The 27,998-nt window shown below is 51.1% G+C and overlaps 8 protein-coding genes across 8 annotated transcripts; 5 read left to right on the forward strand and 3 right to left on the reverse strand.

Moving 5' to 3' along the window:
- Positions 1 to 999: 999 nt before the first annotated feature.
- Positions 1,000 to 1,908, forward strand: SCP_0213010 (hypothetical protein; the record flags this gene model as incomplete). Its single annotated transcript, XM_027755210.1, has 1 exon — positions 1,000 to 1,908. One exon carries the CDS (start codon positions 1,000 to 1,002, stop codon positions 1,906 to 1,908), a length of 909 nt encoding a protein of 302 aa, XP_027611011.1.
- Positions 1,909 to 2,643: 735 nt separating this feature from the next.
- Positions 2,644 to 3,359, forward strand: SCP_0213020 (hypothetical protein; the record flags this gene model as incomplete). The annotated part of the gene is made up of 2 exons (XM_027755211.1): positions 2,644 to 3,054; positions 3,351 to 3,359. The coding sequence occupies 2 exons, from the start codon at positions 2,644 to 2,646 to the stop codon at positions 3,357 to 3,359; spliced, it is 420 nt and encodes a 139-aa protein (XP_027611012.1).
- A 4,204-nt stretch (positions 3,360 to 7,563) lies between these two features.
- On the forward strand, positions 7,564 to 9,568 carry SCP_0213030 (putative AC transposase; the record flags this gene model as incomplete). The annotated part of the gene is made up of 6 exons (XM_027755212.1): positions 7,564 to 7,894; positions 7,951 to 8,377; positions 8,433 to 8,616; positions 8,665 to 8,871; positions 8,930 to 9,301; positions 9,359 to 9,568. 6 exons carry the CDS (start codon positions 7,564 to 7,566, stop codon positions 9,566 to 9,568), a joined length of 1,731 nt encoding a protein of 576 aa, XP_027611013.1.
- A 9-nt stretch (positions 9,569 to 9,577) lies between these two features.
- SCP_0213040 (hypothetical protein) lies at positions 9,578 to 10,548 on the forward strand (the record flags this gene model as incomplete). The annotated part of the gene is made up of 5 exons (XM_027755213.1): positions 9,578 to 9,628; positions 9,679 to 9,892; positions 9,949 to 10,109; positions 10,187 to 10,379; positions 10,436 to 10,548. 5 exons carry the CDS (start codon positions 9,578 to 9,580, stop codon positions 10,546 to 10,548), a joined length of 732 nt encoding a protein of 243 aa, XP_027611014.1.
- A 4,058-nt stretch (positions 10,549 to 14,606) lies between these two features.
- On the reverse strand, positions 14,607 to 17,591 carry SCP_0213050 (putative AC9 transposase; the record flags this gene model as incomplete). The annotated part of the gene is made up of 11 exons (XM_027755214.1): positions 14,607 to 14,719; positions 14,776 to 14,968; positions 15,046 to 15,206; positions 15,263 to 15,476; positions 15,527 to 15,584; positions 15,639 to 15,796; positions 15,854 to 16,225; positions 16,284 to 16,490; positions 16,539 to 16,722; positions 16,778 to 17,204; positions 17,261 to 17,591. The coding sequence occupies 11 exons, from the start codon at positions 17,589 to 17,591 to the stop codon at positions 14,607 to 14,609; spliced, it is 2,418 nt and encodes an 805-aa protein (XP_027611015.1).
- Positions 17,592 to 18,544: 953 nt separating this feature from the next.
- SCP_0213060 (hypothetical protein) lies at positions 18,545 to 20,758 on the forward strand (the record flags this gene model as incomplete). The annotated part of the gene is made up of 6 exons (XM_027755215.1): positions 18,545 to 19,309; positions 19,367 to 19,495; positions 19,582 to 19,677; positions 19,736 to 19,819; positions 19,869 to 20,039; positions 20,099 to 20,758. 6 exons carry the CDS (start codon positions 18,545 to 18,547, stop codon positions 20,756 to 20,758), a joined length of 1,905 nt encoding a protein of 634 aa, XP_027611016.1.
- A 305-nt stretch (positions 20,759 to 21,063) lies between these two features.
- SCP_0213070 (predicted protein) lies at positions 21,064 to 24,082 on the reverse strand (the record flags this gene model as incomplete). The annotated part of the gene is made up of 4 exons (XM_027755216.1): positions 21,064 to 21,253; positions 21,310 to 22,310; positions 22,423 to 22,713; positions 22,766 to 24,082. The coding sequence occupies 4 exons, from the start codon at positions 24,080 to 24,082 to the stop codon at positions 21,064 to 21,066; spliced, it is 2,799 nt and encodes a 932-aa protein (XP_027611017.1).
- A 469-nt stretch (positions 24,083 to 24,551) lies between these two features.
- Positions 24,552 to 27,996, reverse strand: SCP_0213080 (Nucleoporin2-domain-containing protein; the record flags this gene model as incomplete). Its single annotated transcript, XM_027755217.1, has 8 exons — positions 24,552 to 26,122; positions 26,181 to 26,411; positions 26,469 to 26,594; positions 26,646 to 27,090; positions 27,147 to 27,304; positions 27,357 to 27,626; positions 27,688 to 27,801; positions 27,861 to 27,996. The coding sequence occupies 8 exons, from the start codon at positions 27,994 to 27,996 to the stop codon at positions 24,552 to 24,554; spliced, it is 3,051 nt and encodes a 1,016-aa protein (XP_027611018.1).
- Between the last annotated feature and the right edge of the window lie 2 nt (positions 27,997 to 27,998).

The raw sequence follows: 27,998 nt of genomic DNA on the forward strand, positions 1-27,998 counted from the left end.
GGGAGAAAATGTTGGCACAGGCTGCAGTGATGGCGGGGTATAAGTGCAAGAGTGCTAAGTGTCGCAGGCCCATATGCAGCTGCAGGCGTGCTCGAGATCTGAGCGCGCGAGTCGCATCTGCTACGTCACGCACTGGAAAATTGGCTCATATTTGGCTAAGTATGGACTGGGGGGAGAATCTACTGAATACTGCCAGGATATCTAGACTATTCAACGAGTATCCTACTGGCAAATTCAGGTCTGAAGTCCAGTGTAAAATTAAGATTCCAACTCAATTTCAAGTTCATATCCATTGCTGCAGTCTGAAGTTCATTTGCATTCCTTTGATGCATTGATAAAAAAAAGCCTGTGGATATTCTCTCGCACTCCTTGCCCGCAGTTCGTCGCGCGTTCACCATGCGCTTCATCTTGTAGGTTCGAGGACACGGCGGAGAGTGTAACGGGGCATGCGTGTGGCCTTGTGTGGCACGAGAAATTGTCGGGAGTCGAGCACGCGGCGGCGGCAGTGGCGGTAGCGGCACCAGCACAGAGAACGGCACATAGCCCAAGAACGGCAACAGGTACTGCATATAGCAGCTGTTGCTATAGCGGGCAGCAGACGGTACACGGTGTGCTATGGTCATCGGTGCCACATATCAGGGGTTGCTGGCTGGTGACCACCACACCCAAGGGACAACTGAATCTCCCTATTGCTGTGCCTACAGAATTGCTGAGTCGAGTGTGTCTCATTTTTTCTTTTAATCTCTCTGCGTTCTGATTTCTTTCTTTCGTGTTTTCCTCCTCCAGTGTCTAGCACCAAGACATCTGTTCAAACGCATTGTAATGTCTTCCACGGACCAGGACGTCCATTCCACTACCCTCATAAGCTTGATCACCCACGCTGTCCCTGACCCGCCTTCCAATGCTCTCTACATTCTGTCCGATGTCGAGGCGAAGCATTATCTCTATGGCCTTCCCTCCAAGGCCCACCTTATCACTCGCTCCAACCCTGACATCTGAATGAAGCTGACGGGTGCTGAGGCATACCTCGATCCCAAGGAGTTGACTCCTCTCGGCATGCACCGTCTCAATGAGGTCTGGGAGGACACTGTCGGTCCTGCCATGGATAGTTACTTGCTCGAGAAGAAGGTGCAGTGCACGATTCTACGCCCCCTCCGAATTGGCATAGCTGGCCGGCCTTCCCCTTCCACCTTCATCTTGGTCGGAGTCAACCATGGCACTCTCTCTGCTGAACTTGGCATTGAGGTCGCTGTCCATTGTCGATCTATCCTTATCCAGAACAATATCGACGACATGCACGTCATAATCTGTGAATCGAAGTTCACCCGCTCTGCCATGATGTACAAGCCTGCCATCAGCGCCAACCCCACCGCTGTCATCCGCGAGCCCTTCTCCACTACTCTTGGTATCCCCATCTGCAACGCCAAGACCCCCAATTTCAAGGGCACTGGTGGCTTTTTCTTCATCGACACTGCCAAACCCGGCATCCTCTATCTCCTCACAGTGAGGCACGTCCTCTTCAACCCCGACAAAGAAGAGAACATTCTCTACAGGTTTCATGAAGGCAGCGGTCAGCCCAGTAGGAAGGTCATGTTGATGGGCGAGGCTGCCTTCAAGGCCCATTGCGAGGCTATCGAGTCCGCGATCGGTGCCAAAGAGATCATCATCAAGCAGCTCCACAGGCATTTGGCTATTGTTGAAAGGATAGAGGATGAGGACGATGCTAACGCAGAGCGGAAGGCAGTCAAGCCGAAGATGGAGGAAGCGGAGGAGGCGATCACAGCCTTCAAGAAGTTGCTTGCCGACATCACCAGGGATTGGACGGACGAAAAGAAGCATGTTATTGGCCATGTCACCTTGTCTTCCCCCATCGGTCAGGACCTCAGAATATTGGCTGAGAACCCTTAGGCAAATTCGGACAAAGTTCGGCTTGAAATTGGCTCCAACCCTTGATCCAGTCCGGACATATGGGAGAAATTTTTTCTGGAAGCCTTATTTTTTTTCCAGACAGACAGAGGATGTCCAGCCCTAACTCTTATCCACTTATAGGGCGCTTGTGGCCCATATCCATCTGAGTTCACCTATATTTGGGAATTTGGTGCCCACAAACATAGTTTTCCAGGATTCTCGGCAGCCCTGTGATGTGTGACTACGGTAATGTATACTCTGTATCCATACGATAACGCGCTCCCATGTGGGCCGAAGGGGCGCCGTTGAGGCTGATACTGGTCTTAAGACACGTTGGAATCATTTAGACATTTCTTTGTGCTACCAGTAGTGTTGAATTTATGAAGTTGACTATGCTTGTGCTCAATACCCGCCTTATCACAGCTTGCAATGATGTTTTGGAGTTTCTGCTGCTGCATCAGGACAAAAATTACTGTTTTTTGAAGCCTTATCTCGGCATCCGGACTAAAAGTGAGTTTGAAGGACCCTCATCCGCCATCTGGACAAAATTTTCGAAAAAGTGCCGAACCCTCGTTCAAATCGGACAAAAACGTCGGATTTGGCATCTCAGTGCTTAGACATTTTTGCCTCCGCTGGATAAGGGTTGCTGGCCTATTTTCCGAGGTCCTCATTGGTCTCGACTACAGCGATGATGGCTTTACCGATAATTGGGCAGTCATCCAGATATACCCCTCCATGATCGCCAGACTTAACTTCATTGGTAATGCTATTGACCTTGGCTCCATTGAGGTCGACGAGCTTACTGCCTGGATGTACCCTCATCCTGCCAATCCGAGTTCATTCGAATACCCTGGCGACCGTCTCCTTCGATTCCACGAGACCATCTCCGACCAGGAGATGTTCAGGCCTAACCCGAAGAACAAGGACTACGATAATGACCCAGTCATCATGGTCCTGAAGAACGGCAACAGCTCTAACCTCACCATTGGCCGTCTGAACACCATCCGTGCCTTCCTTCACGAATACTTCAAAGGCAAGCCCGGTAAGATGTCGAAGGAGGTGGGCGTGTTTCCTCGTAACTCGAAATCTGGCCCGTTCTCTGAGCGTGGAGACTCTGGTTCCATGGTCATCGACACCATCGGCAGGGTTTGTGGCATCCTCACTGGCGGAGACAAAGCCACTGTCTCTGACTGTACCTTCGTTATCTCTATTAATTTTCTCATTAAGCGCTTGGCCGCATCGGTATCCATGCTAACATCTTCCCCTTACCCGCCAATCTTTAAATGCTGTCCCCTCTCCAGATCCCCACATCCGCTCGTCCCTTCTTCACACCTCCTTTTTATATATTCTTCTTCTCCCCGTCCCCCCACTTGTTTTTTCTTCCACGACCTCGCTATTTTTCTTTACTTTTTACTCTCCTTGTTCCATGGACTTGTTGTCAGTTAGACTAGGTACCGGATAGTTCCTTCGGACAGTACTTGGTACTTGCATGGTATATCATTAGTTTATGGATTGAATACAGCAAAGAATCACCTTGATCCACCAGTATGGGAGTGGACGGTTCAAACCTGACTCTGCACAGAGCAAGTTCAGTTACCATCAGCAAAAGCGGGAAATTTTTATGTAAGGTTACACCAGTTACATCGGGGTAGCAAGGGTTGTGTAAGTTACACAGGACTAGTAATATTTAAACTGATTTGTAATCAAAGTAAAGGTAGTAGAGGTCTATAAAGAAGATAACATAGAACAGAAATTGATACACAAGTTAGAACAAAAATACATGTCAACAAAGAGTTGTTGAGCGATGTAACCCAAGTCAAACGTTGCTCACCAGGTTACACAGTCGGAAGAACTTCTAGATGACTAGTGCTCTCTGCAGAACTCGCTCCGAGTTGCTCTTGCATCGTTCATATTCAGGCCCCCAGATACCGCACCAAATGCAAGCATTAAGGCAAGGCTCTTGTCCAGGCCACAGTGAAAAGATGCGAAGTTGTTTCGAGGCAATTCTGAGGCAATTCTGAGGCAATCTGAGGCAATTCTGAGGCAATCTGAGGCAATTCTGAGGCAATCTGAGGCAATTCTGAGGCAATCTGAGGCAATTCTGAGGCAATCTGAGGCAATTCTGAGGCAATCTGAGGCAATTCTGAGGCAAGTCTCGATGCATCGCGACTACCGTCTGCCGACAATTCTTGCCACCCTCACTCGCGTATAAATTCACAGCATCTGCCACTGCAATGTGCCTGCCAGGTGAGTGCCGTTACACGCGGCTAACTGTATCGCACAGGTGATACCAGGCTGTTGTTGCACGCAGCTTGGTTGGGCTCCCGTGGTTGGAGCGACACATGTGTGTTCTATTTCAATCTCTATTGTTTTATGCCTGTGGGCGGAAATGTAAGTGTGTTGATTCCTAGTGTTGGTTGTTACAGCGGTACATGGGTGTTGATGCGGTAAGTAGACCTAAATACTTATTTGTTATGGCGGCACGCAGGTGTTGTTACGCGGTAAGTGGGCATTTCGACGGCACATGGGCTTTGGTGCAGTGAGTAGGCCCAAGTAGTTCTAATGTAGAGCACTTTGTATATGTTGTACCGCTGTAATATAATATGTTGACATAATTTGGAATACTTTGAGAGCTATGAAACCGATCCGAATGAATCAGTTTCGGTCTGTTTAGGACGGTCTGTGCCTACATGCTACAAGTGCATAATAAATTTTGCAGGAAGTTATATGAGCTTCATAACCTGTAAAATGTTTCCAGAGTTTATAACTGATTATGCCAGTTGGCAACTCTGCAATCTGACTCAGGATTACAATGCAATGTATTGCTTAGTGAAAAATTGCACAAGTTACGTGGGATTACACCTTTATAATCTCTTTGGAGAAAATTCCCGGTTTTGCTGATGACCGAGCACGAGCTGTCACAGATAGTGACTTCATGTCACCAATGATAGTCGTTACAAAGGGAGGTTCAATTACACATCACAAAGGCCATCAGTCTCTTAGCAAATATATCCTGAGGGTTCCAGAGGTGTATAGCTATCATTTCACCTCTTCCTTATGTCAATACATGTCCTCAAAGTTGACAGGTATTTTTGCAAAGTCGGAGAACAAGTCACAGTATGACATGTCACACATAACCCGCGCCTCGCCAGATCAAGATGAATGAAGTATACATTATGACTTTGAAGTGTCTTGCTGCTACAAGAACAGGTGACCGTGCTACCTCGATAGGTTGATTATCTCACTCATCAACCAGGAGGTGAAAGGGGAATAGTCATAGCTTACTTCCATGAGGATAGAGGAGACTTCGAAAGGGGGTGAGTCTGTGTTTTGAGCTCTGAATGTGCCTAGCGGCAATGACTGGGACGGGAACGTCATACTGTATGTTTCCCTGATGTCTCTCTCCATTCTCATAGATCTGAGCCTTACCTCCAGGCCCAACGAATTCTTACAACACACGTGGACATCACTCGCGCTCACGCCCCATTATCTAGGCGTCGATCTCAGTGCGTGCGGCCCACTGTGCTCTACTGTGCTGCAAAACTCAACCTTTGCTTCCTGCATGCCCCAGCATTCGCAATTCCATATTTCCTTCATCTCCCAAGCTCGGCCGTGATGCGACGGAGCCGCATCTCGCACTGCTTCAATACCACAGGTCCCTTGCATTCGAAAATTCGATTTTTCGACATCCACCGAGCTGGGGCATGGGCGTCGTCCACCCAGGTGTCCTGCAGTCCTCGAATGTCAAGTATATCTGCAGCTGCATCTGGTGTGGCACAGCCGCACTCTCCACTTTTCTCAATGCGGACGTCCCGTGCTCCCAATCCATGCACCACCCTTCGAAGCCGGGAATGCTCGTCACTCGCGAGTGCACTCTTCGCATTTCAACACTCGATTGATGGCGACGTTTCGTGGCTGGCGAACCCTGCCGCATTCGAAGTTCAATATTCCGCCATCTCGCGAGCTTGGTGCATCGCAACCTCGGCGCATCGCGACCTCCACGTCAATGTCTCCAATGAGTGCCCCGCGCTAAAAATTCGATTTCCTATCGTCCGACCGGCGAGGCTTTGCGGTCGTCGTTTGGGCATCCCCTGGCTGTACTCACTACATGTCCGCCGCTTTTCGAACGCGATATTTCGATGTCCTGTGAGTGAGGGTACGTTGTCCTCGTGCAGGCCGAGCAAGCAAGTCCTTATCCTGTGGTCTTTGCAGGCTCTTCATCGCGCGGCTACACACTGGAGGTCAGCGCGGTGGAGGCGTGTCCTCCGCCTTTCAAACTCGATATTTTGACGTCCGGTTGAGCGAGGTGGTTCCACCTGCAAGCTTGACGTCGCACACCATACGCTGTTGGAGGTCAGCTCGGCACCGTCGCACTCTGTCTGCTCACTCAGGCTGCGAGTATCCCGGCCCTATGGACTGCATATTTCGACGTTCAGCGAGCAAAGGTGCGCGGTCATTGTCTTTCATTCCTGTTTGTTCTTTTTCTGTCATGCTGACTTAGCCGTCTCTTTCTGCTGCGGTTTCAGGCTCATCTCCAGTGTCGACACCTCAAGTGCAAGGCTGCGAACTCCAGCCCCGTTCACTGAGTCGCCGCCGTCATCGAGCACACGCGTGGCATTGTCCGCATTCAACTTTCGAATTTTCGCTGTCCGGTAAGAGAGGGCATGACGCCATGGCTATCATCACTCCTGCGCGCTATGGACCTTGTTTTTTGGACGTCCTGCGAGCTGGACGACGTGTTCGATGGCCAATTCAATAATACTCCGGATTGAGTGCAAGTGCTTGATGGCTAGCGGTGACGGCATCCAACGCCCACAATCCCATGGCCCAGCTTGCGGCACAGGGCCAGCGTGCGAGATCTGCAGCCTGGGGGTTCGCGCGACTGCTACAACAAGCTCGGGGCACTTACTGCGCAATGAACGCACAGTCCGTTCGCCCAGCTCGCAAGTTTCAAATTCAAATGGTCCAGTAAAATACCAGGGAATATAACGCAGCATAAGGTATCCATAGGTGTTCAAGGCAACCATATTTACGCGTACCCATGTCAAAAATCCCGCCCTGACAAGTATGTCCATCATAGATCTGATCCTACAGTGTCGACCACATGTGCTGCGGCCGCAGGAACAGTCCTCTCGATTCCGACGCTGACATGTCCAACACCGCAGGCGACGTGCTTGCAGTCTTTTCGCTGGTTCGATGCTTAGCTGTTCACCCTAGTGCAGAGCAAGGGTTATGACAACCCATGAGGGTCATGGGTAAGGGTATCCACGGGTACGGGTAGGGGATTACAGTCCATTGACAGTCCCTCCTGCCTAATCTGTCCACACACGTCGCACGAGCGCGAGTCCCCGGCCAGCCTCGGTGAATGGAAGGAAACATGCGAGAGGACATGCGCATGCTGCACGCTAGTGCAGAGCAAGGGTTATGACAACCCATGAGGGTCATGGGTAAGGGTATCCACGGGTACGGGTAGGGGTCACGGTCTGCTGACCCTTAATACCCACCACGTACCTGTAGGCATTAATTAGTCTTAGACTTTGCCCGATCTGTTGCACAAGTGCACATGGCCTAAAACCTTATTTCATAAGCTACATACTGCATATGGATTGACTACATAAAGGTGAAAGAAACCCGAGCAACGGTACCATCACCATCATGCTGAAACATCGTGGAAGTCAATCAAAGAACACACAAAGGAAGAAGCAGTGCATTGACAGCCAGGATCCCGATGCAGCTCCATCTGCGCCCGACCGGAGATTGCACCCCAAGGATGTCGAACCACCGAAATGCGATCGTCGGGCGCATGTTGAGGACGCAGATGATGATGATGATGATGATGTCGAACCACCGAAACGCAACCGATGTGCACATGTTGAGGATGCAGATGATGATGATGATGTTGTCAAGATCTTCGAGTCTGATAATGAGGCCACGGAGAAGGTCCGGGCAAAGAAGAAGGAATTGATGACACCTGAGGAAGAGCTGAGTGAGTAACTTATGATAATATCATGACTGAAGATGACTTACCAAGCACACGGACAGGCGAGATGCAGAAAGACTGGACAGCGACAGCCTATGCTTTCTGTAAGCCTGAAGTCACTATTGAGACAGATAAGGCGGGCGTACGTGGACATGTTTTTTGTTGCGCGAACCACGGCTGCAAGATGAAGGTGAAGCGATGGCTTGATAAAGGAGATCAAATGTCGACGGGGAACATGCGTAGACATATCCGGAAGTGCTGGGGTGAGGAGGCTTTGGCAGCGGCTGATGAGATGAACACCGCGGCTGATGAGATGAACACCGCGGCTGATGAGATGAACACCGCGGCTGATGAGATGAACACCGCGGCTGATGCGCGCCCATCTATTGAGAAGTTCAGATGGTCAGGAGATATCACCGTGGCATTCGAGCGCAAAGAGAAAGGGAAGGTAACTTACTCTGTGTGCCAGCACACACGCACCGAGACCCGGTGAGTTCCAGTGAATGCCAGTCGGGTCTGTTGGTGGCTGAATGCAGTATGCCAGGGCGGAGATTGTGCGCTGGGTCTCGGAAAGCCTTCGCCCATTCACGATCATTGAGGATCATGCATACCAGTCTTTGATGAAAACGGGTCAGCCAGAATATTGGATCCCCTCGTGCTGGACGGTAGCACGAGATGTGCACAAAGTATTCGCATGCTGTTGGGCACATGTCGCGAAGATGCTGCAGGTCAGTGATCAGTATGCAAGAAGGGGTAAGTCTGACACTCACCTGCAGGAGTACGATGGCGAGTTGAGCTTCGCCACTGATGCTTGGACCTCGCTGAACCATAAGGCAATCGTCACGTTCACAGTCCACTTGCAGCATAAGGGCATGCCACTCCGGATGGTCCTCGATGTTGTTGAAGTCGCGGACTCCCATAGTGGCGTCAACCTTGCCACTGCATTTGCGAAGATGGTGGATGATTTCAAAATTGCTATAAAGGTATGTCAATATTCACCGAGGCACTCAAATTGCGAGGAATTACTCACCAGAGGGTTAGATGCTCAGCATCACCGTGGACAATGTGTCGCCAAATAATGTCATGATCGATGAGCTCGCCAAGTTGATCAAGTCGTTTCAAGGCCAGGCAAACTGCGCGCGATGTTTCGACCACATCATTAATCTCATGGCCAAGAGCCTGCTGCGCCAGTTTGACATCCCACAGAATGGAGCTGATGCGACACTCGACGACACCAAAAATGCCCTTCACGAGCTGGCAAAGGATTTGGAACTTGGAGTGGGAGAAGGAGGTGAGAAGGGGGAGCCACCGAATGATATTGAGGGCCTCCAGGACGAATGCGAGGGGATGTCCATGGAGGATCACGCAGCGCTCGATGCGAGTGTGCGGCCTGTTAAGCTCATTCTTGTTAAGGTGAATTCCATATCAGATATATTGTGCACTCACCTTGGCTTGACTGCCTTTGCACAGTTGCGTAAGATCGCGTCCGTGATCATACACTCATCAACGAAGCTCTTGCCAGCTTGGTTGAAGGTGCTGGCAGACTTGGAGCTGGCAGAGAGAAAGATGCCTCGGGATGTCATCACGCGATGGAACTCGACCTTCCGGATGTTGGAATTTGCACTGGAGTACTGGCTGGCAGTCGATGAGATGACAGGAGACAGAGCGATGGAGCTGTGAAGATATGAGATGGACGACGATGAATGGGAGATAGCAAAACAGCTGTGTGACATCCTCAAGGTGAGTCACATGTGACTCTCACCACGCCTCCTCCTCACGCCCGCCACCAGGTCTTCAACGACGCAACCTTGTACTTCTCACGCGACACACCTAGCTTACCTATGGTCATTCCGGCCATGGATATCATCGATGAGAAGCTGACAAATGACTCTCTCGACTCCGACTATGAGCCCTGTATCTGCGCTGCCCTCGGGATGGCGAAGAAGACACTGAATCGCTACTACGACAAGACCGATCTTTCCAACATGTACCGCATCGCAATGGGTGAGTTTCCAATTGGTAGCTTTCAACATCATACACTAAATACAATACAACGACAGTGCTACACCCCTCCCACAAACTGCAGTACTTCCAGAATGCCGATTGGCAGGCAGAATGGATCACGACAGCAAGGGCGCTGGTCCATGAAGAGTATGACTGTGCTTATGCGCAATGTGCAGTGAATGTCAAGCCTACTCAGATGAAGCAATCGGAACACATGGTAAGTCCATCCCCATTGTTTGCGATTGTGGCTGATTTCGAATGCACACGCGACACGTTCTGTCGCCATCCCCTCAGCCATCTAGCAACATGTTCGACAACCTCCTGAATGCGAATGTCTCCAAGGGCAAAGACAATCGCGATGAGCTCAAATGCTATCTCGATGCTGACACAGAGCATGTTGATGGTGATGCGCTTGGCTGGTGGTACGTGCGGTGCAAGGAGTTCCCTCATCTATCGTGGATGGCCATGAGTTATCTTACTATTCCCGGTAGGTGTCTCCTGATCTCTGATTGCATTACAACCCACTGATGCACTTATCTGCAGCCACGTCTGTTGACGTTGAGCACATCTTCAGCAAGGGGCACATATTGTTACCACATCTGCAAAATGGTCTCTCCGTGGAGTCTATTCGTGCTCTTCTGTGTCTTGCGGAGTGAAGCCAACTGGGGTTTGTACATGATACTGATGTCTTGGCTGTTGTCTCTCTCCCTGAGGCTCAAGAGGATGATGATGGCCTTGAGGATGGGTGGGATAACATTCTTTGAGATTAGATAGCTCTATACTATGTTGAATGCACCAAAGGTCCACAGATCTACCCTCAGGGTACATAAACCCGTGGGAACCTGTGAAATCTGTGGGATACCCGTACCCGTGGGCACGGGTATGATACCCATGCAGGTACGGGTACAGGTACACCTTGGGACACCCAAGGGTACACCCTTGCTCTGCACTACTGTGTAGTACTGTGGATACCTTTTGTATAAGTAGTGGACCTCATCGAGCTGGATCCCCATCTCGACCTGGTTACCATTAAACCAGCTTTTCACTTGCCTTTGACTGAGGTTGACCATTAGTAGCAGACAGCTACTGCGAGTGATAAGAACAAACTCTGATCGACCTTCAGTGCGAGGACATCACCAGAAGTGTCTCTTGAACAGACTTGTGTCTTAGACTAAGATCTTGTCTCATGACGACTCAACTTGATGCTTATGTTTCACTGCCGCGTAACATTAGGTCGAGATCTTATTACTCTCCATGACTTCCCAAAGTCTAACAACAAACTACAGACCGGACCGAACCTTGAAGACTAAACGATACACCCGATTTGATTGCTAAAGCACCGCTTGAGATTACTCTGTAATCAAGGTAGCTGAAGGGATAGACTGATCACTCATCTTCAGAGAGGGGTCTGTCCGAGAGACCAATAGGCCGAGGAGGCTGAGGTAATCACTTGAGCAATCAGCAAAAAAGTGTATCAGTTTGAAGACAGAAGACACTCTATGGGCTTATTAGCTGACGACGAATGAACCCACTTAGTTGAGGACGGTGTGCAGTCTACGTGTAGATGTAGGTCACACAGAAGAATTTATCCACGCTGGATTTGAACTTTATCAACCTGACTGCTCTTCCCAAGCAGTACATCAATCTCCTCCCATCTCAGGCAGAGTGGGACGCACAGAGGAATGTACACATTTTAAACGGATGACCTTTATTCATCAGACCAGATCAACACATTGATCACCCAGGTGGGGACTACAAAGCAAATCTACCTCATAACGTTGGAGAGTTTGTATTACGACATATCGCAGACAGTGGTATACCAATCTCTTATCAAGGAGAAAGACCAGACGCCCCTTGGAACCTCCCTGTCCAGAATCCCATACCCCAACCAACTCTTGCACCAATTGTACCCATTGACATATCACCAATGGCTACAGTTACCATGGATGAAAGTCATCACCATGTTAGCCCGAAGGAACTTGGTTTTAGAAAACCCAAGATCTTCAACGATTCAGACCGTTCGAAGCTTAGGGAATTTATAAACCAATGCAAGAATTACATGGCCGGAAATAGCCATGTCTACCAGGTGGACAATCAGAAGATTGCATTTGTGCTGTCGCACATGCAAGGAGGAACAGCAGGATCATGGGCGCAGAGCTTCATAGAAACGGAACTTACCGATGATGACTTCCTTTCTTATGGAAGTTGGAAAGAGTTCATTATGAACATGAACAAAGCATTCGGCGATGAAAATATTGAAGAAACCGCTTGTACCTTGTTGCGTAACATCAAGTAAGGAACTCGTACTGCGGACAACTACATTGCCGAATTCTGATTGCTTGAATCCAAGGCGAAATTGGAAGATGCCGGAAATATTGAATATTTCAAGTGGAGACTTAATGACCCACTCTGACAAAGGATATATGGGATGGAGAGCATGCCCAAAACATTGGACAAGTGGTACGAATACACCTCGTGGATCGACAACCAATGGAGATCTGCTCAGATCTTCAAGCGAGGAGCCACTACAATGACATGAGAAAAAGGCCGATCTACCCATCGTCCCTACTACTCGACTTCTACGAAGGATCCGAATGTGATGGATGTTGATCACCTCAACATCTCACGCTTATCCCTGGATGAACGATGAGACACTCCCAGACCTCCTGGCCTCTAAAAATGCATTTTCCAGTGATTGCTCATACCTCACTACTCTAGCTCTTAGCCTCCGAGATGCATCCGACCCTTTCACGACCTTATGCAAACTTTGGCGGCTTTGTTCGACTTCGCTCAATTTCTCACGACTTCTCTCCGAGATTCGACATTTTTTCATCACTCATACGCCACTCTTGCATCTCCCTGCTGTCAGATACCACTTATCCATTGTCCTTTGGCCTAGTCTGATGCACCCTGGCTGATTTTCTTCTAAGTCCATACTTTCCCGATGTCGCACCGACTTACTGGTTCATCGCGCTGACTTATCGGTGTTGCACAATGGTCGCGACCTCTTCCTTTGCAAATCCCATTCCCTTTATCATTCGACCTTCCCCTTCAAGACTCCTACCTTCGTGCTGGACCAGAGATGCCGTTAGAGTATTCCATGTGGTTCAGGACAAGTAGCATATGTTTTCTTTCCATTTCCCTCTACTTTACCATTCTTTTCCATCGCTAACGTACGACATTCACCTCTCCACTCCCTTTACCTATTTTTCCATTGGTCCTAGACCATTGCAACTCTTTCCGATGTCAGGATCCATTTTCCGACATTTTGCGACTTTCGCATTTCACCTCTCCCATTTTCCCCTCTATAAATAGCTGCTATATCTACATCGATTATCATCGAAGACCAGTAGAAGACTTCCCCCTTCACTTCAGATCACCGAGAAACTGTGTTTACTGCGATAGCGACTTCGAACTGCGATATACCCCACTGCGACATAGCGACATAGCGAGACTGCTATACTGTATCATTACGACCACTCCGGTGTTGGGTGTGACATGTGACCAGAAGTTTCAGTCTGGCGCCACGGTGGGCAGCTCAGAGATATGTGACACGTTGACCTGACGGCGCTGCAGGCGGCGAAAAATGGGTATAGGAGGCCCGGAAAGCCCGAAAACTGGTGTGACACGCCGCTGTCAGGCGGCGGAAAGCCCAGTGACACTGTGACACTGGTCAAATACTGGCAGGGATGGGGGCCATGTTATGCGTGACCGCTGGAGTGGTCATAATGATACAGTACTTCGAGACTGCGTACTGTGACTGCAATAGCAAACTGCAACACTGCGATAGTGACATAGCAATATAGCGATATACCACCTGCATTAGTCTTAATCCGACTTTTGTGTTAGACTGACCATGTGATAAGGACTGACCATGTGATAGTGTGATAGGTTAGACTGACCATGTGATAAGGTCTCGCCCCCCATTACACTTTTTTACAGTCCATTTCACCCTGAGAAAAATTCTATTCAACAGCGAAGACCCCCATCAAGAAATCAAGAACCTTAACTTGCCACCCAATGGCAAGTCAAGGCCCCAAAAACACATGGATAACACACTCCCAGTCAAGACAGGCAGAGCACGTGGCTCTGGCAGATGTGGCCGAGAGTGCACCCCATGATGGCATGCATGTGGACACTGGCATGCCAGCCCCAGAAATAACGGACCATGGGCAAGAACTGGCATCACCAGCCCCATGATCCCCTACTCTATCGTACGTTGAACCCACATGCTCAACACGAGGAGGCCGAACGGACGAACAGCGGTGGGAATCCGCCTCTGATCATACAGCTGTGGTTCCCACCATTGTATTACAATTGCCCACAACACTGGGGAGGCCATTGTGCACAACTCACCAGCCATTGTAATTGTAATAACACTAGGCACATTGTAATATAATGGCAATTACAATGCTGGCTAGTGCAGAGCAAGGGTGTACCCTCGGGTGTCCCAAGGTGTACCTGTACCCATACCTGCACGGGTATCATACCCATGCCCACGGGTACGGGTATCCCACAGATTTCACAGGTTCTCACGGGTTTATGTACCCTGAGGGTAGATCTGTGGACCTTTGGTGCATTCAACATAGTATAGAGCTATCTAATCTCAAAGAATGTTATCCCACCCATCCTCAAGGCCATCATCATCCTCTTGAGCCTCAGGGAGAGAGACAACAGCCAAGACATCAGTATCATGTACAAACCCCAGTTGGCTTCACTCCGCAAGACACAGAAGAGCACGAATAGACTCCACGGAGAGACCATTTTGCAGATGTGGTAACAATATGTGCCCCTTGCTGAAGATGTGCTCAACGTCAACAGACGTGGCTGCAGATAAGTGCATCAGTGGGTTGTAATGCAATCAGAGATCAGGAGACACCTACCGGGAATAGTAAGATAACTCATGGCCATCCACGATAGATGAGGGAACTCCTTGCACCGCACGTACCACCAGCCAAGCGCATCACCATCAACATGCTCTGTGTCAGCATCGAGATAGCATTTGAGCTCATCGCGATTGTCTTTGCCCTTGGAGACATTCGCATTCAGGAGGTTGTCGAACATGTTGCTAGATGGCTGAGGGGATGGCGACAGAACGTGTCGCGTGTGCATTCGAAATCAGCCACAATCGCAAACAATGGGGATGGACTTACCATGTGTTCCGATTGCTTCATCTGAGTAGGCTTGACATTCACTGCACATTGCGCATAAGCACAGTCATACTCTTCATGGACCAGCGCCCTTGCTGTCGTGATCCATTCTGCCTGCCAATCGGCATTCTGGAAGTACTGCAGTTTGTGGGAGGGGTGTAGCACTGTCGTTGTATTGTATTTAGTGTATGATGTTGAAAGCTACCAATTGGAAACTCACCCATTGCGATGCGGTACATGTTGGAAAGATCGGTCTTGTCGTAGTAGCGATTCAGTGTCTTCTTCGCCATCCCGAGGGCAGCGCAGATACAGGGCTCATAGTCGGAGTCGAGAGAGTCATTTGTCAGCTTCTCATCGATGATATCCATGGCCGGAATGACCATAGGTAAGCTAGGTGTGTCGCGTGAGAAGTACAAGGTTGCGTCGTTGAAGACCTGGTGGCGGGCGTGAGGAGGAGGCGTGGTGAGAGTCACATGTGACTCACCTTGAGGATGTCACACAGCTGTTTTGCTATCTCCCATTCATCGTCGTCCATCTCATATCTTCACAGCTCCATCGCTCTGTCTCCTGTCATCTCATCGACTGCCAGCCAGTACTCCAGTGCAAATTCCAACATCCGGAAGGTCGAGTTCCATCGCGTGATGACATCCCGAGGCATCTTTCTCTCTGCCAGCTCCAAGTCTGCCAGCACCTTCAACCAAGCTGGCAAGAGCTTCGTTGATGAGTGTATGATCACGGACGCGATCTTACGCAACTGTGCAAAGGCAGTCAAGCCAAGGTGAGTGCACAATATATCTGATATGGAATTCACCTTAACAAGAATGAGCTTAACAGGCCGCACACTCGCATCGAGCGCTGCGTGATCCTCCATGGACATCCCCTCGCATTCGTCCTGGAGGCCCTCAATATCATTCGGTGGCTCCCCCTTCTCACCTCCTTCTCCCACTCCAAGTTCCAAATCCTTTGCCAGCTCGTGAAGGGCATTTTTGGTGTCGTCGAGTGTCGCATCAGCTCCATTCTGTGGGATGTCAAACTGGCGCAGCAGGCTCTTGGCCATGAGATTAATGATGTGGTCGAAACATCGCGCGCAGTTTGCCTGGCCTTGAAACGACTTGATCAACTTGGCGAGCTCATCGATCATGACATTATTTGGCGACACATTGTCCACGGTGATGCTGAGCATCTAACCCTCTGGTGAGTAATTCCTCGCAATTTGAGTGCCTCGGTGAATATTGACATACCTTTATAGCAATTTTGAAATCATCCACCATCTTCGCAAATGCAGTGGCAAGGTTGACGCCACTATGGGAGTCCGCGACTTCAACAACATCGAGGACCATCCGGAGTGGCATGCCCTTATGCTGCAAGTGGACTGTGAACGTGACGATTGCCTTATGGTTCAGCGAGGTCCAAGCATCAGTGGCGAAGCTCAACTCGCCATCGTACTCCTGCAGGTGAGTGTCAGACTTACCCCTTCTTGCATACTGATCACTGACCTGCAGCATCTTCGCGACATGTGCCCAACAGCATGCGAATACTTTGTGCACATCTCGTGCTACCGTCCAGCACGAGGGGATCCAATATTCTGGCTGACCCGTTTTCATCAAAGACTGGTATGCATGATCCTCAATGATCGTGAATGGGCGAAGGCTTTCCGAGACCCAGCGCACAATCTCCGCCCTGGCATACTGCATTCAGCCACCAACAGACCCGACTGGCATTCACTGGAACTCACCGGGTCTCGGTGCGTGTGTGCTGGCACACAGAGTAAGTTACCTTCCCTTTCTCTTTGCGCTCGAATGCCACGGTGATATCTCCTGACCATCTGAACTTCTCAATAGATGGGCGCGCATCAGCCGCGGTGTTCATCTCATCAGCCGCGGTGTTCATCTCATCAGCCGCGGTGTTCATCTCATCAGCCGCGGTGTTCATCTCATCAGCCGCTGCCAAAGCCTCCTCACCCCAGCACTTCCGGATATGTCTACGCATGTTCCCCGTCGACATTTGATCTCCTTTATCAAGCCATCGCTTCACCTTCATCTTGCAGCCGTGGTTCGCGCAACAAAAAACATGTCCACGTACGCCCGCCTTATCTGTCTCAATAGTGACTTCAGGCTTACAGAAAGCATAGGCTGTCGCTGTCCAGTCTTTCTGCATCTCGCCTGTCCGTGTGCTTGGTAAGTCATCTTCAGTCATGATATTATCATAAGTTACTCACTCAGCTCTTCCTCAGGTGTCATCAATTCCTTCTTCTTTGCCCGGACCTTCTCCGTGGCCTCATTATCAGACTCGAAGATCTTGACAACATCATCATCATCATCTGCATCCTCAACATGTGCACATCGGTTGCGTTTCGGTGGTTCGACATCATCATCATCATCATCATCTGCGTCCTCAACATGCGCCCGACGATCGCATTTCGGTGGTTCGACATCCTTGGGGTGCAATCTCCGGTCGGGCGCAGATGGAGCTGCATCGGGATCCTGGCTGTCAATGCACTGCTTCTTCCTTTGTGTGTTCTTTGATTGACTTCCACGATGTTTCAGCATGATGGTGATGGTACCGTTGCTCGGGTTTCTTTCACCTTTATGTAGTCAATCCATATGCAGTATGTAGCTTATGAAATAAGGTTTTAGGCCATGTGCACTTGTGCAACAGATCGGGCAAAGTCTAAGACTAATTAATGCCTACAGGTACGTGGTGGGTATTAAGGGTCAGCAGACCGTGACCCCTACCCGTACCCGTGGATACCCTTACCCATGACCCTCATGGGTTGTCATAACCCTTGCTCTGCACTAGCGTGCAGCATGCGCATGTCCTCTCGCATGTTTCCTTCCATTCACCGAGGCTGGCCGGGGACTCGCGCTCGTGCGACGTGTGTGGACAGATTAGGCAGGAGGGACTGTCAATGGACTGTAATTCCGCGGGTGACCCGTGTGACGAGACCGTCAATCTGGCGGAGGAAGGGTTGTCAGAATGTCTGGTGAAAATTGTATAGAGGGGGGGGGGTATGTAACGCTCTCCCCACTGTAGCTCCTGCACAACTCGTGTCACACTTGTCGTCCCGCATGTACCTGTGCATCCCCTGACCTCCGCTGGAAAATTTTGTTCATGTATGCCACCATATGTGTACCTTGGACCATATTTGAGGCATTGTGACCTGCGAATGTGCCGCGCTCAGGTTCGGATGTTTCGAGTTTTGGCTGAGGTCACGCCCATGTGACATACCCCCCCCCTCTATACAATTTTCACCAGACGTTCTCGGGAGCGACCCAACATCTTAAACGCCCAATTTGGTAACCGCCAGGTTGCTCACGTGAACGTCTGGTTACGAGACTACTGTGCAGGCAATGTGAACTAGAACACCTGCCAGATCGGGTACGTAGGCACTGGAAATTTCCGCTTAAGCGCCTTGTGCTCGTGTTTCCCGCCCATTTCTTGGCTCATTCTCAAGGAGCTCAGCAGATCACAGTCTGCTTGTATCGTATCTCTTCGATTGACCATGGCTTCTGAAGCGGCAGAGATTATCGACCTCACAGTTACTCCCCCACCGGTATATGCTGACCTGGAGGACGAAGAGATCATCCTCGTGAACGAGGAGACTACAACCAATTCGAATGGAAAGCCAAAGAAGCCTCGAAGGAAGAAGGGACGCATGACAGAACCTGTTGAAGTTGGTGTTGGAGCGAAGGCCAGTATGAATGGCGTCCCTCACGTTAACATTACGAATGGGTGCGATGGAAAGCGGACTCCAGCGGAGAAGACGCTGACCAAAAAGTCGCTACTCGAGCGTATGCAAGACGCCAATTCAGTCAATGCCTCTACCAGCGGAAGTGGGGGAGTAGTCAATCTGGAGGAATCAGAACGCGGAACGAAAAGGAAGAAGCGAAAGCAGAAGAGAAGTGGGTCGTTGTTACAGGACTCAGAACAATATCAGGGTCGTGGACGACGCTCTCGCTCACCCGATCGACAGAAGGAAGACAACAGATCATCTAACTCGGCGATAGATGACAATAACTGCGCCTCTTTGTTCTTCGTCGATGTCAATCATTCTGACCTTCCATCCTCCATGAAACTCAACGAGCAGCAACCAGGGTCTTCGGGGAAAACACCAGAGCAGGAAGAGACACCTATGCTGCTACTTCCGGCGCACGTCTCTGTGTTCGGCGAAGGTGGCGTGGACCCTGTAGAGATTCTTCCACCATCGAATCCGGTTTCCGACGACGACGACTACATTGAATATCTGGACTATGACGATGATCGCAAGGTATGTCGCGCTGTAATCATTATGCAATATTAAGTGTTGACAGTGTGATGCGTGAAGGCTCCGTGGATGAAACGGTATTTCGACCAACCTGAGGACGAGGAAAAGGTTGCGAAACCGACAAAGATCGTGTGCAAGAATTGTGGGGCAGAAGGCGAGCACAAGACGTACCAGTGCCCCGTCCTAATTGTCAGTATGTCAATCCTTCCCATACTCAGTGTTCAAATCTATCAGACGGAAGCTGACTTCACTTGAACTTCCTTCGTCGAAAACAGTGTCTAACGTGTGGCGCACGAGATGAACACTCCACACGGAGTTGTCCCATCAGTAAGACGTGTTTCACATGCGGTATGAAGGGACATATCAATAAGGTCTGTTCTTTCATGCAGGATCAATTGATTCATCGTCTTATTTAGCATCTTGTAACAGACATGTCCCAATCGGTATTCCAGTCGAGCTGGCGTCAGCCAATCTGAATGCGATAGATGTGGTGCACGAACACACAACACCAATGTACGGCCACCTAGAGTCGTCATTGTTGCTTATACTGAATGAATACTAGGAATGCCCAACGCTGTGGCGCATGTATGAGTACGTTGGCGATTCAGAGCGGCAGACTATCTTAGTTGCCCGAGATGCCAAGAAGACACTGGCGCTAGGACAGGGCGGTGAAGGCTACATCGCCTCTGACGAATGGTGTTATAACTGTGGCGCCTGTGGCCATCTAGGAGATGTACGTCCAAGTTACGTTACGCATCGTTGATACCCCATGATGACATGCTATACTTTCAGGACTGTAGAGGGCTACCATATGCACCGGATATCCCCCGCGAGCCCTCCGCGTTCGGTTCGTACAATACCGTGTCAGGGCCCTTCTATGACACTTCATCGGCATCCAACGAGAAGCGTCCGCCTCGCGACTGGGAAGTTGCGTCTGCGTTCGCTGACGGGTTCGGATTCAATGCACCCATGAATGTCGGCAAACAGGGTCGGCAGAAGGAGCGGGCGCGGATGGAGATGCGCGCGAAGGAAATTGAAGAGGAGGAGCGGCAGGATGATTGGTTCGCGCGACCAAATGGTCGCAGGAGCGGTGAAGGTGCTGAAAATGGGCAAGGACAACCCAAAGGATATGCGGGTGGGAAGAAGATAGAGATTGGCCTATCAAGTTCCAACTCAAGGAGAGATAATAGACGGGACAACAGAGATGGGGTTGACCGGCCACGCCTGGTGTATGATGACCTACCCGGACCATCACGAGAAACGGATTCAATACGGTTGCTTGGGGCAGCTACGAAACAGTACGATGACCGGTATGGTGACCGGTATAGTGGCAGTCGGCGCGGTCGGTCGAGAGAGCGGGACCGAGGGAAACACTGGGACAGACGGGACGATAGACGAGATGAAAGACGGGGAGAGAGAGGGCCGCGGTATCGAGGAGGCTATGCTCGATGATTGGCCGGCGTCCGTTGTTAGTATTCTTTGCATATATACTTAGTCTCTGGCTTCCGAGCAAAGGCTTTACTTATATATACGGGCGCATGTCAGAACAAAACTAATATTCGTAACATATGGCGATGCATTATGTACAACCGTGTGGGAGCAGGCAGGAGGAGCGTATAGTTGATTCTGCTATATACATCAGTACAAAGTATACAAGGATGCCAGTTAAGATACAGGTACCTACGATAGAGCACGACCGTGAACGTCAGATTCCCGGAGAATGAATGGAATTCCAGATAGTCAATTGTGGAACTAATCTACCTCCCCTTCACTTTTTTCTTGGTCTTTTTTGCCCCCTTCGACGTGGCGTTCGACGGTGCCAGGGAGATAAAAGACGACATAGGCGAAACACGGGAGAGCTGCTCGGAAGGTATTACAATAGGCTCAGGCATAGGGATGGGAGCGTTCATGAAATCATCAGTAGGGTCATTTCCGAGATCGTGCGGACTGGTAGAGAGGAAGATCAGTTAGCATATATATAAACCGCAAGTGTGAGCACGCACGACAACCTCTGTTGGGCTTGCTGGAGCGGCGACGGGAAGGGCATCGGTATTGGTAGAGGGGTTGGGTCCGCCCGTGCGCTACCCATGACAGGTGATAATGGCGTGTTCATGCGGCCAGATGTCCTTCCACCATCTAATCCAAGATTGCTGTGGCTGTAAGGTGTTCGCGAGTAGAGATGAGATTGCGATGAGCTAGGGCTCATCACGGATCCAGCTGCTGAAGCAGGCAAGGGTACCCTTGCCGCACCAGAACTTACAGATCCAGCTGCCGAGGGAGGTAATGGTACCATTGCCGCACCTGAGAGAGAGCTCGGGACCAGCCGCGGTGTGGGCACAGGGTAGATGATATTTGGCGGGACAGGCGCGACGGCGTAGGTGGGACCTGCTTGCTTTGGGAGCTTCTTACGCCGATCGGGAGGTGTGGTCAGTGTGTTCATAGAGCTGCTGATGCCAGAGGAGACTGCGTCCGATTCCGACGACGACGAATCTCTTAACGCAGAACGACTGTACCGCCTTACGGGCTGCGCATTTGGCGCGGGAGAAGTCCCAGGCAGATGAGGGATCACTACAGGTTCTGAAGCAAAAAATGCACCCGGAGCCATATTCGGAATGATTGAAGGCGTCAGAGTCCCACCGTAGGAGGAAGGTGGTAGCGGTACACCTGCAGGGCTAATCGATTTCACATACATATCTTGAGAGGTCAGTCTCAAGGAAGGCGGTAACGGGGGTGGCATTGACGGTTGAGGGGTGAACGTACTCGGCGGGACAGGACGGCTATTAGGCACGAAGCCTGGCGGTAACTGATCCTCTAGCACTTCCGCAGACGCCGATTGCGATGAAAGAGAAGGGATTACGGGCTGTCCGAAAGATTGTTGAGCGTTGACGCCAGTGCCGGCCGCATTATCCTCTGGCAAAGTAGGCAGAGGTCGATCAGCATCACCTGCACTCAAGAGGTTTGGCGTCATTGGTACAATCCCAGAATGATTGGACTCTGGACGGGACTGGAATAATACCAAAAAGTGCGATAATCAGAAACATGTTGAAGGCACGTTTGAGAGAATACGCAGCAGCAGGAGTCAGAACAAGAGATACGAGATGAAGAGAAATCCATACAGGGGGCTCAACCGTGATACGATATTCGGAATTAAGGCTCTGGCGGCGATCACTCGCCTGCGAAGGAGGCCTCAACGACGACTGAGATCTCAACCGCGACATCGGACGTGCATTCTGTGCCGAGTCAGACGAGGAATCGGGAGAGCGTGGACGCGTGTAGATGTTTTGGTTATGAGAGAAAAGACGTATTGGAGTAGTATCCACGCTCTGTGTCTGCGTTTGCGGAGAAGGCCCTTGAGGCATGTAGAAACTTGAATTTGACGATTGCAGGTAGGGCGACTGATAGGATTCCTACAACGGCTCAGTACGGTTTTGAGGAAACATCATGAGAAGCTTGACTTACCCCAGGTCTAGGAACTGGAGAAGACGCAGATGACGTCCGCTCTCTTTCTTCAGCAATTGCGCTTAGTACGACAGGTCGCTCTCTCAAAGCACTCCTCCCATTCGGCGCGACGGGCGGTCCCAAAAGTTCGAATTGAGACATCGTTGTGGATTGAGATTCGGAAGACCTACGGCGAGCGTGCCGGGGTCGGCGATGAGGAGGTTCAGCAATTGATTCCGTATCGGACACTGCAAACTCAGCATGATCTATGGGTGGAGGAATCATAACAGGTTTAGCGTCTGCAGTGTCTGCCGTGCCCAATAGCACCACAGACGGTGGGGGAGAGGGCGTAGGGGGTGGCGGTCCCAACTCGTGCGGAGGCGGGATACGAATGCGAGAGTCACCGTCTTGCATCGGGATCCATCCATCCGGAGGTATTTCGACATAAGGATGGGAAGGAGAGGCGTTGAGCATATGCACCGGGATAGGATGTATCTCGTTATCGTGAGGCGGATTAACGTGAGGGTTCTGAGGGAACGGAGGATCAGTTGTGACGACGGTGGGTGCAGGTGTAGTACGACGTAAAGGTTGTGAATAATTCGAAAGACGCTCCTGCTCATACCCTCGTGAGGATGACCCAGAAGACCGAGAAGGCTGTCGAACATCTCCACGCTGTTCGTCAGAAGGAGTTTGAGCCGCGTCTTCGACATCCTCCACGTATGGGCGCATTCGCATTGCAGCATCCTGCCCTCGGGCGTATCCCTCAGCCCTGCCTTCTTCGTACCCAATATTTTGGCCCCTCGCAAGACCCTCTTCCATACCGAGCCTCCGTCCCTCCTCCCTGGCAAGCTGCGCGAGTTTCTCCTCTTTTAGCTTCCGCGCCATACTGCGAGCCCGCGCCGCCGATTCCTCGGCCTCCAATCGCTGAGCCTCCAGGGAATCCAACAATTCTTGCGCCCTGTGAATTTCCTTCTGCGCCGTCGCGAGCTGTAGCTTGTACAAACCCAATGCCTCTTTGGCACGTGCAGCCTCCTGCTGGGCAAGAATTCTGTCTTCGTTCGCGCCCTTAAAACGAAGCGCAGCTTCCCTTGCTTTGTCCTCTGCAGCGTCCGCGCGCCGCGTCTCGCCCTTGAGTTGCTCCGTCACAGACGAGAGCATCTTCCTGAGATCTTTGGCATCACGTTCCTGGTATACCAACAAACGAGCGAGCTCCCGACTTGATCCTCCTAAAAGAATCTTTTCGCGGTCCTTTGAGGACCGATGTTTCCGGGGTAGTTCTGTCATCCTTCGCGATAGCAAAGGCTCTTCCAGTGGTGAAGGAGATTCCGAGTCGTCCATATAAGCTGATGAAGATTGGCAGTACGGTATGATCTATGTAATGATGTTTCTCAATTTGAGCTCTCTAGAATGCGATAGATGGCACCTGGCTGCTCACCAGATAGTTCTGTTAGTATCACAAGACATTCCAATCCGGTCTGAAATCTTATGAAGGTCGTCGTTAGATCTTGCAATCATTTGAAATAGCAAGCGAGGTACCGTGAAGAAAGTAAATAGAGAAAAAGGTCACAGCATTTGGGGTCCGGTGGTGGATTCAACTTCACGAGTAGACGCCCATAACACATGCATGCCGCACGCCGGGCGCTCTGTGATTAACCTGAGAAACAAAGGAGCTGCGGTGATTCGCGCTTGAGGTATGGTAGCGATATATTGACGAAGTGTACGCAGCCGTAAATACACGCAGACCGGAACACCATCAAGACAGAGGAACAACAAGCAAGCAAGCATTAGAATTTGCTGATAAAGTACACTAAAAGTGGTCCACCGTGAACGTCCATTTCCCCTCCTCGATGTCAAAGCTCTCGAAATGGGTATGTTTCATGTTCTTCAATCTCTTCGAATGACGCACCGCCATAGGATGTTTTTCGTCCTTGATCGGCTCTCGCGTCGCCTTGTCCAATGCCCAGCACCGCACAAGCTCGATCCTCGCCCTCACGTTTAGGCCCGACCCTGCTGGTGGTTTCTCCGTATCGTCGCTGTCGGGGTAGACACTGCACTCCTTGTCGTCGAAGCGTACCACCTCCCCGAGTAAGCCAGCCAGCTTCGGAACATTCGTGAGGTCCACGGGGTCGAGGAACGTGATTTCACCATAGCCTACACGCCCGACGACAAGGCCCTTGAACGCCACCAAATCATCGTAGCCAAGCTTCTTCAAGGTCTCCAAAGGTGGCTCTACCCAGTAGTCACCTTCCTGCAGTTCTGTCGGCCCTCGCTCCGGCTCAGCCGCCGGTTCAGGTGCACTCTTCTCGGCGTTCGGAATATCAAAGATATCCTGGGTGCCTTGCGCCGAGAAGCGATTAAGTGGTCGTGTAGGTTGTGCCCGCGCAGGAGTAGGTGACTCGGGGGCACGCATGTGAGTTGACGCCGCCGCGGCGGTGGCCGCAGCAGTAACCGCTTCTTTTTCCCGTGCAGCGATGCTCAACGCGGGGCTGAATTGAGGAGTCTTGCTGAACAAGTCGTTCGCCGCAGTTTTCTTGTCCAGAACCAGCTTCTTCACGTTCTGCCGCGAGTTGCTGCCCAACATTGGGATGGGTCCGCCTCCACTCAAGAACGAGTCTGATCCGATAACGCTCTGCGCGTTCGTCGACTTCGTCAGCGACAGCGCGTTCGGCTTGTTCGTCGAGAATATTAAACTGCTGTTGTTGACACTCCCGCCAGGACCCGGCGTGCCAGACGTCGATCCAAACCCACGAAGCTTCGCGCCTGCAGGAGAATAAGTCAATTGCAGGCGCGGGCCGGTGGGTCGAGTGGGCACATCTACAAAGTAATTTCCTCTTTTCTTCGGCTGCTCCATGTCGACAGCGCGCGGGCCAGGAGGCAGCATGCTGAAGATTGGGAGATTGGAACCAATAGGCTGTGCGATTGACGCAGTGAGCGAGCCCTGTGCACTTGGCCCCAGGGCAGACGCTCCTAGGGTACCGGTGGAAGCGCCAAGATTACTGCCAAAGAGACCTCCCTGTGCTCCTGTGGACTGCGACATGCCCAGAGCTGGAGCCGCAGGCTTCGCAAAGAAGGAACTCGGCGCTTGCGTCCCTGGTTGCTGACCAAGGGCGGTACCAAAGAGGCCTGTCGTGGGCTGAGTAAAGGTGTTCGTGGTTGAGGATGGTTGTCCAAAGGCGCTTCCGAAAAGTCCGCCAGTTGTTGGTTGTGTGGTGGTTGTAGCAGGTTTAGGGCCACCGAACAGACCGAAGGCGTTCGGGTTGGATGCAGGCTGCTGCTGCTGTTGTTGACCTTGTTGGCCAAGGTTGCCAAACAGTCCGCCACCACCACCTGTGTTACCGAACAGCCCACCGGTTTGCTGCTGAGCAGGTTGGCCAAACACTATCGATGCACACGCTTAGTGGAAACAAGGATACAGTTCTGCAAATGATGAACGTACAGGAACCAGTCGGTTGTTGCTGCTGTTGCCCTTGCTGCTGCTGCTGCCCTTGCTGCTGCTGATTTGTCTGTCCAAACAATCCTCCCGATCCAAAGAGGCCACCAGTTGGTTGAGTGCCTTGTTGCTGCTGGCCAGTCTGACCTTGTTGTTGCCCGAATGCACCAAAGGCGGATGGCTGGCTCTGCTGTGTTGTCGCAAATAATGGAGGTTTCGGCGCGTTCATACCTTGACCTGAGGAATGAAATAATGAGTGAATACGCTACGAGGCAATTCACCCCATGAACTCACCGAAGGCATTGAATGCGCCTCCGGGCTGCTGGGGTTGTTGAGGCTGACTGAACAGACCACCGCCTTGCTGTTGGTTCTGAGGCTGACCAAAGGTACTCCCGCTTCCAAACGCACCGCCTCCTGAGCCTCAGGAACGATAAGCGCCATGCGGTCGCGCGGTCTGCATCTGAGACTTACCAAATGTGCTGCCGCCGAATGCGGACTTCTGTTGTTGGTTGGCGCCAAATGTGTTTCCAAACAGCCCTGCTCCTGGCTGCTGCTGCTGCTGCTGCTGCTGCTGCTGAGGCTGCGTCTGTGTCTGTCCGAATGCACCAAAAGCAGACGGTTGCTGAGGCTGATTCTGTGGCTGGTTCTGCTGACCGAAAGTGCTACCACCGAAAAGACCTCCCCCGGTATTTCCTTGGTTCTGGGGTTGAGCGAAAGCTGCAAATCCACCACCAGTAGTGCCAGTATTCGAAGGGCCAGCGGTAGGGGTGGATCCGAAATTGCCAAACATAGGATTCGCCGCGGGCTGATTTTGGGCTGACTGCCCAAAGAGTCCTGTTGTTGGTTGAGTAAACGAGGACTGGCCAAATGCTCCTGCAGTCTTCCGCCCTTGTTGATAATCTTGCACACGAAGTTCCTGTATACGGCAGCTCATAATGAAGTAACCATAGCATGAACGAAACGCATACTGACCTCGAATGAAGACCGACTATATTGGGGCATGCATGTGATACTTTGGTATTGGAGTGTTGCGCTCGGGAGAGCTGGATCTTTCTCATTATGGACGATGTAAGGTGGGTTCGCTGTGCCTGTCGTCACAGGCGCAACACCGTCCATAGACCCTAATACCGCTGAACAGAGACATCAGCAACGTAAGCCGCATGGATACCAAACATTACTCACGAGCAGTGGATCCGAAACCAGTGGCAGGCTTATTGCCACCAAACGCACTAGTGTTTCCGAAAGCACCTCCAGTGATGGTCGACGGTTGAGTGCCAAACATCCCACCGCCCGTGCCAGAGGGCCCTGTACCAGTTGTGCCCGAACCAAAAGCGCCACCTCCAGTTCCGCCAAACGCAGACGTACCGCCTCCAAATGCACCAAAACCGGTGGCCGGTTTCGGCTGTCCGAACAAGCCACCAGTGTTGGCCGTGTTGGTGCCACCGAAAGCGCCTAGAGTGATGGGAGATGAGCGAAGATGCTGCATGAAGGCAGCACGCCACAGAAAGCTCACCGAATCCAGTACTAGTGCCGGTAGTGCTGGGATTGCTAAGATTGCCAAACATGGGGTTAGCCTGAGGCTGTGGTTGTTGCTGTGGTTGGCCAAAGGTAGAAGAGGAACCGAATGCTACATTGACACGTCAGGTTATAAGGGGCGCGCGAAATGACTCTGACAATTAAACGAACCTCCCCCGGAACCGAAACCTGAAGGTTGCCCAAAAGCGCTAGGTTGCTGCTGCTGCTGCTGCTGTTGTTGTTGTTGTTGTTGGTTCTGCTGTGGGTTCGCCCACGACGAGGAGATGCCAGTATTACCGCCGAACATTA

Source organism: Sparassis crispa, assembly GCF_003851025.1.
Source record: "Sparassis crispa DNA, contig_000001F, whole genome shotgun sequence".
In the NCBI taxonomy this organism is placed as follows: Eukaryota; Fungi; Basidiomycota; class Agaricomycetes; order Polyporales; family Sparassidaceae; genus Sparassis; species Sparassis crispa.